The sequence below is a fragment of the Bicyclus anynana genome, chromosome 7 (genome assembly GCF_947172395.1).
Source record: "Bicyclus anynana chromosome 7, ilBicAnyn1.1, whole genome shotgun sequence".
NCBI classification, from domain to species: Eukaryota; Metazoa; Arthropoda; class Insecta; order Lepidoptera; family Nymphalidae; genus Bicyclus; species Bicyclus anynana.
This window is the reverse complement of record NC_069089.1, coordinates 213,303-232,632: the sequence shown is the minus strand read 5'-3', so window position 1 is coordinate 232,632 and position 19,330 is coordinate 213,303. Positions and strand designations below refer to the sequence as shown.

At 36.9% G+C, this 19,330-nt stretch overlaps 3 protein-coding genes across 4 annotated transcripts in view; 2 read left to right on the top strand and 1 right to left on the bottom strand.

The window, feature by feature from the left end:
- The window catches only part of LOC112045072 (uncharacterized), a 49,955-nt gene that overhangs the window by 28,962 nt on the left and 1,663 nt on the right, over positions 1 to 19,330 (top strand). The window contains exons 2-3 of the mRNA XM_024081138.2: positions 14,692 to 14,750; positions 18,700 to 18,900. Of these exons, the coding sequence (XP_023936906.2) occupies positions 14,692 to 14,750; positions 18,700 to 18,900 (260 nt within the window). The remainder of the gene's footprint in view (positions 1 to 14,691; positions 14,751 to 18,699; positions 18,901 to 19,330) is intronic.
- LOC128198225 (uncharacterized) lies at positions 392 to 2,808 on the top strand. Its single transcript, XM_052882425.1, has 2 exons — positions 392 to 1,012; positions 1,776 to 2,808. Exons 1-2 carry the CDS (start codon positions 581 to 583, stop codon positions 2,592 to 2,594), a joined length of 1,251 nt encoding a protein of 416 aa, XP_052738385.1. The 5' UTR covers positions 392 to 580; the 3' UTR covers positions 2,595 to 2,808.
- LOC128198226 (leukocyte receptor cluster member 8 homolog) lies at positions 1,027 to 3,283 on the bottom strand. Of its 2 annotated transcripts, XM_052882427.1 has the most exons (3): positions 2,797 to 3,283; positions 2,603 to 2,706; positions 1,027 to 1,742 (listed from the first exon to the last, which is right to left on the bottom strand). In XM_052882427.1, exons 1-3 carry the CDS (start codon positions 3,026 to 3,028, stop codon positions 1,125 to 1,127), a joined length of 954 nt encoding a protein of 317 aa, XP_052738387.1. In that variant the 5' UTR covers positions 3,029 to 3,283; the 3' UTR covers positions 1,027 to 1,124. The 2 variants fall into 2 exon arrangements, with proteins under 2 accessions (XP_052738387.1, XP_052738386.1); XM_052882426.1 differs by having other exon boundaries at positions 2,603 to 3,283.

Sequence of the window (19,330 nt, the reverse complement as noted above, 5' to 3'; positions counted from 1 at the left end):
TTAGATCGTAATTTTTCAGAATTAAAAATAAAAGTTTTAATTTTAAAACATAATCAAAACTTACTTTGTTAATTCATGGTTCCCTTCCACTAACCAACACAATTCAGCTCTATTACTAATGGCAGTGCTTATCAACTGGTTGATAAGCGCTACCTAGCCTGTGCCTGTGCCTGAGCCTGTGCCTGTGCCTGTGCCTGTGCCTCTGCCACAGCGAGTTGGTCTAATTTCCACGATATGGCCTAAATATTTAATTGCTTTGTTGTCTTGGTTATTATTTAACCGGAGTGACTGTTATTATCTCTACTGTAGTAGGTAAATATATTTATTTGTTTGGCTTGTATGTCATAGGCCGCGTACTGACTGAGCGAGCAGCTTCGCGAGGCAGCCTCGGACGTTTCCCTCGCAACGTTTGCCGCGCGAGGCAGCCTCATTCTGTAATTTAATACACATGAGACTGCCGCGCGCGGCAAAGCCGAGCCAGACCGAGGCTGAGCAAAAGACTCGAACGCTCAGTAGTTACTCACAAGTCGAACAGAAGCCACGCGCGAGTAGCGCATATTCAGTTTAGATTAAGATTATCATGAGGCCGTGCGTTCGGAAGGCTATCGCCACCACTGCCTTTATACTGATTCATCAACTTGTACAAAAAAAGAAAAGAAAAAAATCTAAACATTTTTGGATAAAAACGTTATACAAAAACAGATTTCAAGCTGGAAACAGAATATTTGAAGAGCTGTGCTTTGATGACGCAGAAAGCAATTTCACTAGAATGAATAAAATTGAATTTGAACATCTGTACTCTCTTATAAACGCCAAAATAAGCAAGAAGGACACAAATTTTCGAGAAGCAATAACCGCAAGGGAAAGATTGTTGGTTACGTTAAGATTTTTGGCCACGGGAGATTCTTATACCAGTTTGCAGTATCTGTTTCGTATATCAAAACAAAGAATATCAGTAATCGTTCATGAAGTTTGTGATGCGTTAATCGATGTGCTAAGGGATTATGTTAAGGTAAAATAAAATAATTTTATTCCATTTTTCGTACATTTTTATTAATTATTACAACATGACAAATAGACAAAAAGACAATTAATATGAAACGCTTAATTAAACAAGTACTTATCTAACAATGAGGATGAGGAGGCGGAGGGGGCATCGGTGAGGTAGGAGGGATCGGTGGGGTAGGAGGCATCGGTGAGGTAGGAGGCATCGGTGAGGTAGGAGGCATCTGTGATTGAGGAGGCATCGGTGATTGAGGAGGCATCGGTGAGGAAGAAAGACAAGACGTATTATTGGAACTGTTTAGCCCACTGTATGATTGAGTATAATAACCAGTGTATGATGGGTATGCTCCCATGTCCGCTTCGAAAATAATTTTATTTATAGCATGCTTTACATGTGCTAAAGTAAAAGCGTCATATTTTCGCAACTCATTTGCGACATATTGCCCATAAACATCGTAGGAGTCATGTTTTTCCGAAGCAGCACTATCACTTGCACACTGTTGTAATAGTGTTAAGGCTTCTGATATAGCATTATCAGTTAAATCATTTGGCTCAGTTCTTTTAGTTCTCTTCTTTGCTCTCGTATATTCATTTCTGGTTTCTTTAACTGTATTTTCATTACCGACTTGATTTTGAGTTTCACTTTGACTGCCACTATTTTGAGTTTCATTTTCACTGCCATCATTTCGAGTTTTACTTTGACTTCCATCATTTTGAATTTCACTGTGACATGCATTCTGTAGGGTGAAAAATCATAATTTTAATTACAGATACCATCATCCGAAGAAGAGTGGCTTACTATAGCAAGAGAATTTGAGACAAAATGGAATTTTCCGCATGCTATTGCAGCAATGGATGGGAAACATGTTATATTACAATCGCCTATAAATAGTGGCAATGATTTCGATTGTTACAAATTGTTTCCCAGTATAGTCCTATTTGCTTTAGTTGACGCCAATTATAAATTCCTGTATGTAGATGTTGGTAGCAAAGGTCGTATATCAGATGGCGGTGTGTTTAAAAATACCAATTTATATAAAAAACTTGAAAGAAGGGAACTTAATATTCCTCCGCCAGAAATCTTACAAATACCTTATGAAACTGCAGTGCCGTATTTTATTTTGGCCGATAAAGCATTTGCATTGGATGAGTACACAATGAAACCTTATGAAGGTACTCCAAATCGAGGTTCAATGGAAAGGATCTTTAATTACCGACTGTCCAGAGCAAGGAGAGTTGTGGAAAATGCTTTTGGCATTTTAAGTTCTGTGTTCAGAGTATTGAGGAAGCCCATACTATTGGAACCAGAAAAAGCTACAAAAGTCGTGTTAACTACTATATACTTATATAACTACTTGCGAAGGGATCAAGAGGCCTCTCAAAGGTTTACTGCCCCGGGATCATTTGATGTCGAAGCTGAAGGAACAATAATACCCGGGCGATGGCGGCAGGATACAGAAATGTCATCAATGCTACCTATTCGAGCTATGCCACGGCGAGGGCCAACAGATTTAAAAGAAATACGTTCACATTTAGGGAGACATTTTATTACAAATGGAGCAATTGCTTGGCAGAATAATTATCAGTAAATACTCACGTCTTCAGGTAAAGTATCTTGAGTATTTCCTGGATGGTTTCTATCGCCCAGGAAGCTGAAAGCTTCATAGGCGTACCAATTTGATTTATATATGTCACCACGACCTGTAATAAATAATAAATTAATTAAATTTGTACGACTGACTATAAATATGTAATGACTGTACGAAAACATAATAATAAACATAAACATACCTGATCCTGTGATACGGCTTTTCTTTTCACGTGACCTTTCCCTCCTATAGGATCCTAGCAAAGACTCCATCTTTTTTTTTAAATCCATTATTGGAATGTTCATTTCACGATTTATGTTATTCCACGCATCTTCTCTTAGTCCTCTGTTGGTATAATTAGGACATTGCGCATCCCAAAGTAGTTTATATTCTCCATATAAATGTATTAATTTGAGACACTGTTCTCTATTCATGATAATATAATTATACTTATGTTCTCTATTCCGTATTCGTCGAACAAGCGAGGCAAAACACGACCGTCTTGAGTGCGCGCGGCAAACGTACTGAGGCGCCTTTGAGCATGGACAAAAACCGACAACGTTTGGCTCGGGTCGCGGCACGCTCGGGCGAGGCAGCGCGTGCGTTTGCCTCGGCCGAGGCGCGTCTTGACCGACCGAGGATTTGCCTCGCGCGGCTGCCTCGCGAGGCTGCTCGCTCAGTCAGTACGCGGCTATACCTACTTGTGTTACTGTTACTATATATCATCCGGGATGTGATGGGAATTATGAACCTACGCTACCTTTTTGAGGTCTTTTAAGAATATACCTAATACCATCGATACGGGAACATTGAGACAAAAGTAGTGTAACACTCGTATGCTGCATTACTTAATGTAAAACCTTTCCTTTGCTTAGTACAAGCAAACTATAATTCATGAATACCTTCCTCGGTTCGCACGGTTTATTAATTTATCGTAATACAAGAACCTAGAAATATTTATTAATAAATAATACAATATGAATTAAATCTCTTAGGTTCTTCTCAAGTCATGGGGTATGTATGGCAAGTAAGAAATATTGATTATTTTTCTTGTAATTACCTATATAAGTATAGATAAGTCATGGTAGTAGTGCAGGAAATCGCACATATTTCGTCAGTCGATTCCTTTTCTCGTGAGCAAACGCTCACTCTCCAAACAATCGACATCGGCGGCCGATTTGTTTATAAACACGTCACACACACGCACACACACGGCGCGCTGCACGTTCTGATGTACACCGAGACTGCAAGAGCTAGACATACTTTATTTTAGGAAAGTTTCTCAGCATGGTCACTGCTGTAGGTAAATTACGGTAGCTAATTGTGGAGTTTGAAATCTGCTATCATTCAAAGCCACCCCACTAATTACAGTAATTGGCTACAGAATTTAACCGTTCCTACAGCTACTTATGGTAGGAGCTAACTGTTTAGGATGACAAACTTGCAGCATTTCTAAGATGAACATTTTTCAAGTGCCAAACACTCGCACTCAGACATGAGGACTAGTATCACACCAAAATTCACGAACAAAATTGTCTGTCATTTTGAGGAAAACAAGCTTATGTATATGTATATCTTATACTAAACTAGAAGTTGTCAACCATCATTAACCGACGAACACGATTACAACCGCCACTATAAAATGCAATCCCTTGATAAACGTAGGCGTGTAGCGGATCTTGTTACCTTATACAAAATAGTCAATAGCTCAATAGATTCTCCGGACCTGTTGTATGAGGTAAACCTTAATACACAGCGACGAAATCCAAGACGACCCCTACCGATAACTTTTATACCTCACTTCTCACATAAACCTAGGCAGGAATTCTCCAATAAATCGGTTTATTAACGGATACAACAGTCTGACCCGCCATGATATTGATATCTTTCAGGACACCTTGTTTAGTTTTAAAAGGAAATTGACATCATTTCTGTAAATATTATTATTATTGTTATTTTTATTAATTAATTGTATTATTGTTTATTTTGATATATATTTTTTTTTAACTTGAAGTGACATTTATTTTAAATTTTAACTTTAGCTTATGTATTAATTAATGACATCCCTTTCTTAAACTCAATTATTTGATTTTGACACTTTAATTAGTATTGTAAACTTTCTTGATTTTGACATTTTAATTAATATTGTAAACCTTCTTGATTTTGACATTTTAATTATTTTTTTATTATTGTAAATTTTTTGGTAAATTATTTTAGATTGTAGGTTAATCTTTTACTTTAAGTTTTTAACCGGACTCTGCAGTGTTGTGAATGCCTGTAAAAGATGGCTGTAGTAGTTCAAGAATTTTGTAACTCACTTATATATAATGTTTTCTGCTGTCATTGTTGGCGTCACAAATAAATAAATAAATAAATAAATAAACTGTAAACCATCGATACTATAGAGACAGTTTTTATAATAGCATTATTATGTTGATCATATACTTTGACAGAAAAGTAACGTCGAGCGAGGCAGGTCCTTATGTAGTAAGTCTGAGGACAAACATGACAGTGTGGTGTTTGCTGCTTCTGCTACTTCTTGAGTTTTGGTCTTGCCTTGCTCACGTACGTGGTGGAGGCATCGGACGCTGCAATAGTGCATAGACGTTGTGCTGTGTGGCACAATTTTAGAATAAAATAATGAATAAAATAAATTATTACTATGAGGTATGTCTGGTGACCGCAGGCTCGGAGCCGCACGAGTCTTGCCAAAGTGAGTTTACACTGACAGTGCACGTCACGTCGCCGCGACAAGTTTGTTTACATTTCACGATATAAAGGAAAGCATCTAATGGTTATACTTTAAATTCACTATTTATGGACAATGAAATGTTGGGTTTGTCTTATTCGCTTATCAAAATGTAGTCCCTTGTCAGAAATATTAGGTTCACAAAACACGGTAACCGATTTGGCTAGTTTTAAATAATTAATTAGCCAAGTGCGGAGTGTGGAGGAAAAAATAAAAAACTAGGAAACACTTAAACTGTAACGAAACTTAACGATTTAATACGTCAATGCCTCGATTATCATACACAGTTGTTCATTTACCGCATATCAGAAATTTATTGCAATAACCTATTTTCTCTCCTAGGGTTGTCACAGGTTAGTACGAGTAGGTAGTAGGTATAGGTAGTAGAGAATACTAATTGAAATTCTACAATTTGCTGACTACAGCTGTTGATCATAATCAGCTGATAGACCTGCTCTGCTGGACACAGGCCTCTAGTACGGACTTCGAAACACGACAGTCTTGAGCCACTGTCATCCAGCAGCTCCCTGCATACCGTTTGATAATGTCAGTCCACCGAGCGGGAGTCTACACTTTCTATACCGTATACCATCTGAGTATAAGACAACTATACAGCTTGATAATATTATAACACAACCTCTATGTCTGAGATAGTGATAACAAAACCAAATACCTAGCTTATTCCGTGTCATTATGCACTCATGGTGATTTAAGAATATTAGGATGAAATATGAAAATTCTAAAGAAGTATACTGTCATTTGTACTGTGATTAAGAATCGATTGACCCTACTAGAAACGCAATCCAATCCTATTTAAACATTAAGATGGAACATACATTGGAGCATAAAATCCTATAATTTTATTTTATAAATTCCTTTGGGTTTCACCGTAGCACCATATAAATAATGGAAAGTATTGAACATTATTTTTATTTTAAGTTTTGTAGAAGCCCTATTTTATACTTAATAATTCGAATATGGTCGGTCGAGATAAAGTCATGTCGATATTTCTTATTAATCGAACCATCCTTTCCGTGCAATAGCAACATAAATTAAAATTCCCTGCTACTAAAATATATGTTACGATATTCGACTCGTGCAGTTATTTTGCACTTTATTTATGTGGCTTTCTCTGATTTTGCTTATAAACTCGTTAAATAATTTATATTTATTCTAAATTATGTATACCAGTTCGTTTTTGCAAAATAAAAAGTTCACTTTAATACTGTTGCTCGGGAAACACCGCGGCACATTTTCGTTCAAAATTCTTCAGTGCCTAAAAACGGAGACCTACGGACTACGGTTATACTTTAACTATCCGACTTCGAAGAGGTCTATGTTCTGTCTGATTGCCAATGCCAAAGCTACTGAGGCTAGAAAACGTATTACTGTAGCACATTTTTGTGTTTTTGTACTTAAATGTCTCGATTAGTCAGTTTAATATAAAAACAATAACTATTAGGTACACTACGTACATTCCGGATGTTAAATATTTTTTAATTTTGATAATACATGAGTTTCTTTTGAGAGCATTAATTGTATAAAAGTTTGTTTTTACAACAGACTGTGTTTCAAATGTATTTTTTAATTTATTATAATAATTAATAAAAAAAAATCTGTGCTGTTAGTGTAAAGTCGTTGTATTTTTACAATTTTTATTAATTAACACATAGCCTTTGGCATTTTGATAAAAAAGCAAAGAAGCAGTAACCCCAGTTTACGAGGAAACAAACGTACACTGACATTTAACCGCGCCATTGGGTCGAGCTGGCGCCCGCCTGAGACCCACTTCCAGCTGACCTATTGACGGGACATGGGATGTGGCCCGGCCCGGGCATGGGACGGAGATGGGGCACTGAATACACGTGTTGACACGTCGTTTGCTTAGCTAATTGGTGTGAAATATCTATCGCACCTTGGCAGTGTATCGACTCAAATGCTGTAACGGCAAACGAGATGGCCGCCGCTGTCGACTCGCTTGAATTTGTCAATTTTACGCGAATAATAGCAAAATAAATAATTCTGAAGTAGGTTTTTCAAAAGTTCATCATCACATCGCGTTACCATGAAAAGAAGCGAAGCGTCAATGGAAAAGGTTGCAAAAACAGGAATTTCCATTTGAGATCTTCTGTTTGGTGCGCTGCAGTAGGTCACTGCATTATTTGTTGATATATTTTCATAAGCATGATAGTAATCCATGTCTAAATTAATACCTTTTGAAACTTTTGTCAATGGTTCTCAAATATATGTATGAAACAAAGAAAGTTTCCGCTTCAGATAGTTGTACCATAGTGCCAACAACTCACCCTTTCTCTCTCTGTTTCAAGTATATTTTTAAATTTGTTAGTAAGTATAATTTTAATAATAAGTAATTTTTTATGGAATATCTATAAACTCAACGACGAGAGAAAGAAAGCTCCAAAGAACGACAAATCGGACCCTACAATGAAACGTTCGGAACTCTCGTATTACACTTCCGTGGCTAGGGCACCGGCATGTAACTGCGCCGCTGTTGTCACTCAGCGCGTTTGCGATTTACTTTATTTACTTTATCTTCCGCACTTCTATCACCGTCGCCAACATTTTTATATTTCGATTGTTCAATAAAATGCATATTTTATCGTCGGAAGTAGACAATGCTAACTTGCCTTTTGTTTCACGACTCAGACATATTATACTAGTTTATTTTTTCCAGATAAGGAAAATTTTCCATAAATATAAAATGGCCTCTCTTTTGTGTGGCAGGATGTCGGATCTTTTTGCGTAAACATGTACATACGCAAAATAGGTACCTAAATATAAAGTTTACTTTTATTTACGTCATTACTAAATGAATTTTCTCCTTTAACTTCCTGTGGAAATTTTGGTATGAGTGTTAGATACTTGGCGCTCGTACAGGAATTTAGACCAGGGTAAGGACAAAGGCAGACTATGAATTCTGCTTGGTGACAGAATTAAGTATGGCATTAGGTATTCGAAATATTTCGGACGAAATCAGGGACAAAAACTAATACTACTGCCAGCCAACAAGCCAAACTAATTTTTCGATGGTAAATATGAGACATATACAGAGATAATATGAGACAGTGTATGTATGTCTTATATTTAGCGTCTTAAAGCTGTAAATTTGAAGAATTTCAATTTATTAGGGCCAGTAGCAAGTTACGTCAATTGCTTTTTACAAACTTTTTACACTTTGAAAAAAAAATATTGGGTTATTACCTATTCGTTCATTTTCATTCGTTATCGATAGCTCACGAGATCTAATCAGTCTGATACTTAGACCAATCACCTGGTCAGGACCTGCCTCGCTACTCGTTACCCCTCTGTCAAAGTATAAGATCAACGATCAACGCATTTATTAAAACTATTTCTATGTAATCTATGTTTTGTTTGTTGCAATCGCTTTCGCCGTGTAAAAATGCTGGTTTGTATAGTTGAATGGCATAATGAAGTTACGTTTCATTTAAAAGTATTTCCTACTTAATTATTGTAAATTTCGTGATTAAAACATAATCTAAAAAGAACAGATTCTTCAGCCCGAACAATAAGAATATTTTGTGTAAAATAACACGTGTCAATCAAATGAAGACTTATTTGTGTGTAGTGTAAAGGACACAAAATGTATTTGTTGGTGTTAAATATTTTCGACCACAGAGTTTACCTCGCCCCCTCAAAAAACGTCAGTTGGTGAATTTGGGTTCGATACTAGTCCATGTCTATCCATCCATCCATTAGTACATGTATTTTGTCTGAGGTCCGATATGTCATTCCAATATATTTTTTAAATTTTCATAGCATGACTACAGGTATCTACAAAATAACATGGTGTTGTTTAATTAATTTTAATTTTAATACGTAACTAAACAATAAACTAAGCCAGGCCATTTACGTCCCTTTATCTAAGCTCTGACTTTGAAATTATGTTTCACTTTCAAGTTTCAATGAATAATAAAATATGTACCTGCGGAGACCCGGCGGACCCGACGGGAGAATGACCCCAGACGCGACCAACCTAGCGCAGCATCCTTGACACCAATATCATCTTTATCCTCACAACAATAAGGTTCCATGTCGTCTAGCAGGGTGATCCTGTAAAGGTTCTATTGACTCCAGACAGTCGTGATAAGGCATTTATGCTAAGGCAGGTTGTAATTAAGTTTTCTCAGTACAAAACTAGACAATGCCAGGGTTCTACAACCTTGTGTTAAATAAGTCAAAATTAAATGAATTATACACATAAATAAATAACTTGTAATGGTAAATTAGGGTTCCCTAAAAAGAGAAAGCAAGAAAAATACATCTCGTACCCAATGTCGAAGTAATTTATAACAGATTTAAATCTTTAATTAAAGAAATAAAATAAAGGTTAATTTCGTTAAGTTAATTCGAAGTGATCCGATTGAGATAAATTTATAAGGTCACATTATAATTATTACTTACTTTGTAAGGATTTTATTTTTACTTAAAGACGCAGTTTTAATTGAAACAAATATTTCAAAATGAAATTTTTTTATAATAATCCAGCTGGCTCCATAAGCCACAAAGATGAAGTTAAGATAGCTGGTAGGAGGCTTCGGCCGTGGTTAGTTACCACCCTACCCGCTAATACGTACCTCCAAGCATTTTAGCATTCCGGTACGATGTCGTGTAGAAACCGATAGGGGTGTGGATTTTCATCCTACTGCTAACAAGCTGGCCCGCTTCCTTCTCAGATTGCATCATCACTTACCATCTGATACAGGTGAGATTGATATTGATCTAACTTCACTTGATCGACTTTACTTTGCTTATCTCTCACTCTATCAAGTGATTTAGTTTTAAGTTACACAACAAATCAAATAAATCAAATAATAAATGTCACAAAGGCTAAACATGCATTAGAACAAACAACCGTATCTCGACATTGCCGCTCGCAAACACTCCGGGCGCCTCAGGAAGTCGTAGGAAAGCGATCTACTTTACGTAACTGATAACGCGGCCCACACCACGTGTTACTGTTACATTGAAGGCTGCTCAGTTGATCTCATACCGTGGCAAAATGGACATCTTAATAACCAGGCAATGGATGTGTTAATTTGCTGTCGCGATGTCGACAATACTACACCTTCGAAATTGAAGAATCTGTAACTCTGGCTAAATACACAAATACGGTATTAAGAAGTTTATTCGAGCGCGGCAGACGTGTGGGTACCTTGCGTGTTGTTGAGTACTTTCACCAAGTATGAGCTCCCAAACATAGTGCCATACGTATAGGGCAATCCATCGATAAAAATATTGGTTACCAGAAAAACCATTAATCTCCTGAGATTAAGAAAAAGTGTAGAAGAAGAAGCAATTAATATGAAAAGTGCAACTTGAAACATTACCTACTCTCCTCTGTAGAATATACCTTCCGGAAGCAGATTCTCTCACTATATGTATAAACAGACTGACGTTTCGAAAGTGCTTGATTTGATACTTTAGGCCTAGTTCACACGTTCATGTCCTACGGCTTCACCTTCCTGCACGTTGCAGAATACATAAACACGACGCATCGCGAACCGGTCGAGAACAAAAGCCAGGATGTGCGGTACACTGTACCACACAGTACACAGTACAACCGCAGCGAGCTACTTCACCGGAACATACTCTATCAAGGGCTAGTACACACAGGGATCCACGCGCGGTTTTCACACTAATATTATGAATGCGAAGTTTTGTGTAAGTATGTATGTTTGTTTCGCCTTTGCGCTGCGGCTACTGAAGCGATTTGGCTGAAATACTTATAGAATGGAAATAGATTTTACTCTGGATTAACACATAGGCTACTTTTCGATCCGGAAAAATCCATGGCTTCCGCGGGATTTGTAAAAAACTTCCACGCGGACGAAGTCGCGTCAACTAGTATAAAATAAATCTTAGCTTAAAATATTGAATTTTCCAATTCTCTTCCACAAAAAGATTATCACCGTATGTCTATATAGATTCATGGGATAAAGTATTTTTTTATTTGATACCAACCTGATATAAAAAGCCTACAAAAATTAAAAAGTATTATTTATACATTATTATCATCTTCATATACTTTTATACGGGGTACACCTGAGTTCCCTGGGCCGACGTTGTATGGGCCGATGAGCATTCACCTTTCTTGTCTCTCTATTGAGATGTAAGTTTAGAAAATATATGAAAATCTTCTCTTGCCGGATATTGCCGTAGTAAACGACTTTAAAGTACTTAGTAAAATTACTTCTAAATAAAATATTGCACGGTGCCAGTTGCCAGTGTGTGCCTACCCTTGCAGCTTAACCAAGTTTTTTATGCCTAAAGCGACCATTCCATGCAGTGTACATTGCATGTAAACTTGCAATAACAAATACTACAATAGATAGTCAGCGAGCAATGGTCGGGTGACGGTATAATTAAATGCAACGTTGATGCACGGTCCCGGTTTGAACGGAAATAGGGCGAATCGACAACACACTGTGAAGCATCCATGTTAAACCTTGTAATGAGATACCCCATTAAAAAAATATTTTTAGCGAAATTAAGGTCATAGACATCAAGGATGCGGAGCCTTCATAACTCAACGACCAAGGCCTTACTAATATAATCCGAGAGAGTTCAATATCTTGGATGTAATTTGGAGGTTGCATTATTTTGACGGCCTCCGTGGCGCGTATGCGCGGTGGATTCACAAGACGGAGGTCCTGGGTTCGCTCCCCGGCTGGGCCTATTGAGGTTTTCATAATCCACCCATCCAATTGTCCAGATCCAGCTGGTGGTAGGCTTCGGCCGTTGCTATTTAACACCCTACCGGCAACGACGTAACGCCAAGCTATTTAGCGTTCCGGTACGATGTCGTGTAGAAACCGGAAGGGGTCTGGATATTCATCCTACTCCTAGCAACTTAACAAAGTTAGCCCGCTTCCATCTTAGATTGCATCATCACTTACCATCAGGTGAGATTATGGTCGAGGGCTAATTTATAAAGAATAAAAAAAGTCATAAATATTTAAGTAATAGGAATGGTATAGGTTTATTCACTAACTCTAATTATTTTAAAATTATTATTTACTAAATGGTATAGTTTTGCAGATTGTAGTTTTGCAGACCCTCCGATTCCGGAGGGTGAGGGTTCGAAAGAAAAGAAAAGAAATTAAATATCACGTGTCTCATTCGGTGAAGGAAAACATCGTGAGGAAACCTGCATACCAGAGAATTACCTTAATTCTCTGCGTGTGTGAAGTCTGCCAATCCGCATTGGACCAGCGTGGTGGACTATTGGCCTAACCCCTCTCATTATGAGAGGAGATTCGAGCTCAGCAGTGAGCCGAATATGGGTCAATGACGATAGTTTTGCAGTGTTTAGCTGAAATTTTAGAGACAATATATATATGTTCAACCCGCATAATTATAACATTGATTTAGTCTACGAAGTACTTCAGCCTTTTCGTTCAGGAAATTTTCAGTATGAAAAGCACTCCGTACCTAGGTGAGCACGTAAGCCGTTCGTGCCAATCATTGTCGGTAACATCTGGACATGGATGGACAACCATAGCAAGATCTGTGATTTTAGGTTTCATCCATCGATCTTTTTATTTATATCTTGAGTAGGTACTGTAATTTTCCTTTAAAACTAATTTCATAGAAAATCAGATTCACCATTATCCATTCCTTTTATTCAAATTAGTATTTTGTTCAAAGGTCAAACATTAAATTTGAGCAAAACCTACATACGTGACCCGTTTTTGCGACACAAAAATATCCTTTTACAAAGATTACATTCACAGAATAACCGCACTGAACAACTCTGTGCTAAGGGAGTGTGTACATCTGACCTAAATTACAGTTGCCGACAGAAAGAAAGCTTTGCGTTTTTAGGGTTCCCACTTTGAAAAGACAAACTAGAACTTTTATAAAACCACATTTCTCTGTCAGCATGGCAAGATAATTTTCTCAGTTTTTCGTAGATTCAGTGGTTAGCTTATGTGGTTTCGGATTACGATGTCCTGTCGATCTATGTGATACTGAGGTTTGCCATTTTCTAAGAAATTTTTAAGTTGTAATTCTCAGCCTGGAGTTGGGAAGTTAGGGATGTTTACCCTACCTTGTTGTATCTCAGATATCATGTTACACCATCGATCTCGGTAATTTTCATAAAAAACTCAAGATAATGATCGTTAATTAATTTAAAATTATCAATAAGTACACCAAGCTGCATTGTGCAACGTAGTGGGTCAAACTATATCCCTGTTTCTATAAGGATGAAGGCCTAAATTTGTAATTGGGTCGTTAAATTAGGCTGATATTAATAAAGCAGCGTAACGGCAATTCTCAGTCGGCAGCCACGGCAGCTACAGCCACGCGCGCAGTGTGCACTCTCCCTAATGATATTAAGTAACGCAGCCGCTGATGAAAGGTTTCACAATTTGCGGTCAACGAGATTTTCTTTTGTTGTGTACAGCGGAGGAAAGGTGGCCTCATTTCGTACAGAAAATACGAAAACTGTGGAATTCCGGGAAGAACGCTTTTCGTGGAAAATAAAATGAAATTCTATTTGTAAATAGTAACTATGTACTCGTAACTAAAGAAGTGTCGCGTAGGTTCCGTGGTTACCTATTATTTCCGAATACGAAATTGAGATCCTGGTTTGAAGTAGGTATAGGGAATGCCAATAGCCATCACTTAAACTAAAACTAATTATTTAATTTGACATATTCTGTAAAAATCCACTTCTAAAGTAATGTTTCTATTACTAAAAAAAATACTGGTATAAAAAGTTCGATTCCGCGGCGCGGCCGAGTGGCTGATAATTCGTTACCGTTAATTAATTGCTAATTACCGCCCGTCACGATACATTCATTAATTAAGACGTATTGACTCGGACGGTAGGAACACTTTACTACTGTGTACACTCTACGTCTACAGCATCGGACTTTCTACACTTTATTTATTCTATTTGCGCATTTATTTTATGGTACATATCTTGTAAGTTATTTAAGTCATTAAAAAAATTAATATTTAAAAATATATCTTTAAGTACAAGCTCTTATATAACACACTTTCAAAATTAAACACATTCCCGACTTTCATGTTGATACTGCCAACAGTTAAAGAGTTCCCTTATGAGGTGAAAATCCTTATCGTACGAGTATCTCCATTTTATGGCAGAAGTACCAACCTATAACCCAATATTTTGTTATTAAAATTAAACAACTAGCAAGAGAAATATACAAGGATTTCTTGACCTACGGAGATGCTTGATGATTAGCGGTACTTAATACGATAAGGTTCTAAGATAGAAGTTTCAAAACTAGTTATCTACTCTCTGTGCTGCAGCTGACGATTGTTCTCTTGTTGCAGTTGTGGTGGACGTTGATGACCGGCCGGTGTGCGTGGAAATCTGTGATACTGCGGGGCAGGTACGTACTTTACTGTTTTACATAGTTTTACAATAAATCCTTAAATGGTATAGCTACCTAGCTAATTGACGGTATCAAGATTAGGTTATAATACTGAAGAATTTCCCGTTACTGCCTCTACCTCCCGTTTCAGTGGATCGCGCGGTCCTGGGTTTGAATCCTGGGGAGGGCTATGATGTGGAGGAGTCGAAGAAGCTCATGAGCCACCGCATTATTATAAATAAAATCCATGATTTTTATATCCAAGTAAATTAATAACGTATTAATTATTAGCAGCGTGGTAAGTCGAAACTCCAGCCTCCAATAAGAAAGCCTGATGAGTATGATATAAATAAAATAACACTTTATAAATAAATCAAAAACGTAAGGTTCATCTGATGTTAACTTATCTCCGCCAAATGTATTACTATAGTCTCAGAATGTCCGTACTTTTTGATATAAGCCTTAATTTTTTTGCAATTTGCAATCTACCTTCATTCAGTTATTCACAACATGCGTTAGACGGTTCGAAATTCAAAAAACTGCACGTTCGTACACGACGGTGCAGGTAACGTCGCCTCATGCTTCATCACCTGCTTCCTCCATCTGTCGCGAGGCATTGTGTTCTCATGGCGAAGCACGTGCACCCATTGTTACACCTTTTTTGATCAAACTCTGAATCACGCACTTTTTTGATATACGACGACAAACACCATGTTTCCCACAGTTTCTCTACCTGCATACAATGACGACCTAACTGTTGTTGTACCCATCGTTATAACAAACATGCATTTTGCTGTCAATGTACTAAATGTATTTTATATTTATAAAGAAAAGGTCGATAAATGTACGACGATGTATAAAAATCAATCAAGATACAAAACAGTTGTTTACTTTAATGTTGTAATTTTATTTAATCAATTACGAGAAAATAATTACTCTTTATTTGCACAACACAAAACAAGGAAACAAACAATAGAATCGACAATCATTTTCGACAGCTTTTTGTTTGGCACCAATTCATTATCTACTTAGCCCTTGACTTAAAACTGTCTCAAACGACCTTTTAACGTACCTGCTCCTGCCCGTAATCAGATTTAGGAGATAGCGTTATCTGAGAAATGTGATATTTATTTCTTTTATTTGTACGTTTAATTCCACTTGATAAAACGAAACGTTGAATTCCAAGAATGTTGAATGCAACATGAGACTGATTAAAGTAATTTTCAAACTCCAGGAAGAGCACATTTGATATAGATAGTGATCAATGATCATTTGATCAACATTGTACCATTTGCAGAAAAACTGGCATGCTTTTGTCATAACTTAGTTAAACTATTAAGCTGTTATATCTTAAGTAACCACAAAATAAGCATTATCTTCTTACCAATAAAGGTACTCGATTTACCTATGAAACAAAGTTTAATGTCTAAAGATGACACTTGAGTATATTTTGAAAAAAATTCAGTTATAAACGTAAATTAGAACTACCTAATACTTAAGATACTAATAGGTAAGTTGGTTGTGGTTACTCAATCTGAGTGTGAAAATTATAAACATGTAATTTCCTAGTGTAAATTAGAGAGTTATTAATTAGACGGCACGCGGCACTGGTTTTATGGAGTTTATAGATAAAATCAGTGAGAACATTCACAGCTGACACTTTCAAGTCGAGCTTCGCAATTATATCCAATAATTGATGTTTAGCACGTCGCATATCTACTTGATTTCTTGAGATAAAACGTTGTCATAAACGCGAAAGTTTCTGAAGATTGATGATATTTAAACTCTGTGAATGTCAATAGGACTGAGTTATTTTAATTAAATCAACGAAACAACGAAACGATTAAACATTCCATTCATAGTTATGTAACATTATGTAGTTACATTTTAATATTCAAATCTGTCATTACACTCCATAAGAATCATAATAGTGTCGTAAAGTTTGATTATATGTCTGAATGTGAACGTGTTACCGATATTGTGCAACGATTTCCGATTTATGTGGCACACACACACACACACAGGCAACAACTGAGGCTCTTTTGTTGATTTTGTATGAACTTTCACCCTCAGCCCGGAGCCAGCCTTTTGAATTAGCACTTCCGATCTAAATGAACTGACAAACATTTCAATTACATTTTGGTTAATGTCGAGTGGAGCTACAGATACGAGTAGGACTGTGTAGTTAACGTTTAACTTACCAACATCATCCCAATCTACTTTGAAGCCATATTAAATATAGAGACAATCGGGACACAATTTCTAAGCTCACTCAATTAGAGTCCAAGTCGAAGTAAGTTCAGAGGTGTTTTATTAAAAAAAACGTTCTCTATAGCTGATGACGTCACAGTGCAGCTGTTTTGAAAAAAATAATGTTCAATGTGACATGGAAACCTAACTTCCGCACAGTATAACAAAGGTTACAATTTTTTCAAAATTGAGGAAAACGGATATCATTAATCAAAGATTCAGTGAAAATGTTTCGTGGCCTCCGGGATAAATAAAATATTGTGACATCTTTCACTTCTTCTCTGCCGATTATAGATATACATCATGCACACAAGGTCAGCTCCGGATCTAAATGAGAATAATTGCCAATTCGTTAGCACAAGATGTCGCATAAAAGTGAATTATATGTGCGATAAATCTCTTAGTTAACGACATACATTGTACGCACAATTACTCTTTGTAATTTTAATCTTTCTGAAAAAAGTTTTTAGGCTTCTGTATTCAGTATATTCATTTTATTGACATATTTTAAATGTTTTGGCTAGTAATTTTTGTGACCGGCCGCCTGCCTGACGTCAACCCTCCTTGGGAAGGCCAAAGAAGAGATGGTTGGATTGTGTGAAAGAGGACATGTGTGTAAAAGGAGTGGATGATGAGTTGACGAGAGATAGAGACGAATGGAAAAGATTGACATATTTTTCCGACCCCACTTAAGTGAGATAAGGGTTAGGAGATGATGATGTATTCAGTATATTCATTTTACTATTGTTGTCTGTATTTATCGACTCATAGTTTTAGTTATCATTGATACGACTGATCTTACATCTATTCCGATTTATGTCTTTATTTGTATAAACAATACTCGTAGTAGGTACTCGTATGAAGGAATATATAAAGACAAACGTTAGACAACGCTTACATACTTCCTTTTAAAATATTAGGTATTGCCTGATGCTAATTGCCATGCCTAAATGATGATGCTATCTTCATCATTATCATCATCATCGTTTCAGTCGATGGACGCAACTACAGGACATATGCCTTTTGTAGGGACTTCCAAACTCTACTATATATTACAATTATTCTATGCTTCCCTATAATTTGTCAAAGTAACGCCCTGGTTCTCCTGCACCTTGATCGTAACTTGCCCAAGTGATCTATTAAATCACTACACTATGGTGCTAAGCTGACATTATAACATAATACGTTGTTGAAACTATAACGTAACATTATAACGTAATACAGTGTTAAAATATAAGTTTCAGTTTGTTTCTGTATTGAATACAGGGTTCCCAACTTAGGGGTTTTCCCCCCAGATTTAGGAGGCAAATAAGTGAAATAGGATTTTTTAGGGGTCTGAAATTGATAGGGGTATTTTCAGGGACTTTTGACTATTTAATATTTTTAAATTGATGATAATTTTAATTTCTTTCTTGACCTAGCGACTTATAACGACATAATATAATACGTTATTCTACAACCACTCTGAGGCAACTGGCGGCAATTTTCATCGAATAAAAAAAAATGTTAAATTTATTCATTGTCAACATGTATGATTTCAAAAAATCTGAATCTTCAGATAGAAACGTAATATTTTGTCTGTATTAAATATAGACTTTTGAAACATATTACAGCATATTATTTCTAAATTATTATGAATTTATATTTTTTAGGGGGACAACTCAATATTTTGGAGAGTTGGTAACATTGATTGAATATTGGCATTGTTGTATTCCAGGACTCGATGTCTCCGCTCCGCGCGCTGTGCTATCCGGGCACCGACGTGCTCATGCTGTGCTTCTCCGTGGTGCGGCCGGAGACGTTCCGCTCCGTGGCCGAGCGGTGGACGCGCGCGGTGGCCGGTGTGCGCGCACCCTTAGTGCTCGTGGGCACGCAGAGCGACCTGGCGCTCGACGCTCGTGTTATACAAGCTTTAAGAGTAAGTAGCCACTTGATGGTGCGTCGAAAACAATCGCCTGTAGCGGAGCATGCAAGGAACATATCCCACAGCATCGCCCTGTGTCCATTAACCTAAAGAATAGATAAGCCTCATGTACCAGTAACACAGGCACAGTATCCTTCAGACCGAAACACAGCAATGCTGCTTGGCTTTCCATTTTCTCTCCAACTAAACGAGTAGTTAGTGTTAGGATTGGGAAGGATATAAAAGGTTAAAAGTACATCGATTTTCTCCCCAATGATGTCATCACGGACGTCCGCTAGTTAGTAATTATAAACATAAATGTTTAAATAAATGTTAAGTTTTTTATATTACCAAAAAATCAAATAACAAACAGAACTTGGCTGGCAAACATTCGTACGCCTCTATATGACGAGAATAAGTAACAATAAATATTCTATTCCAAGTA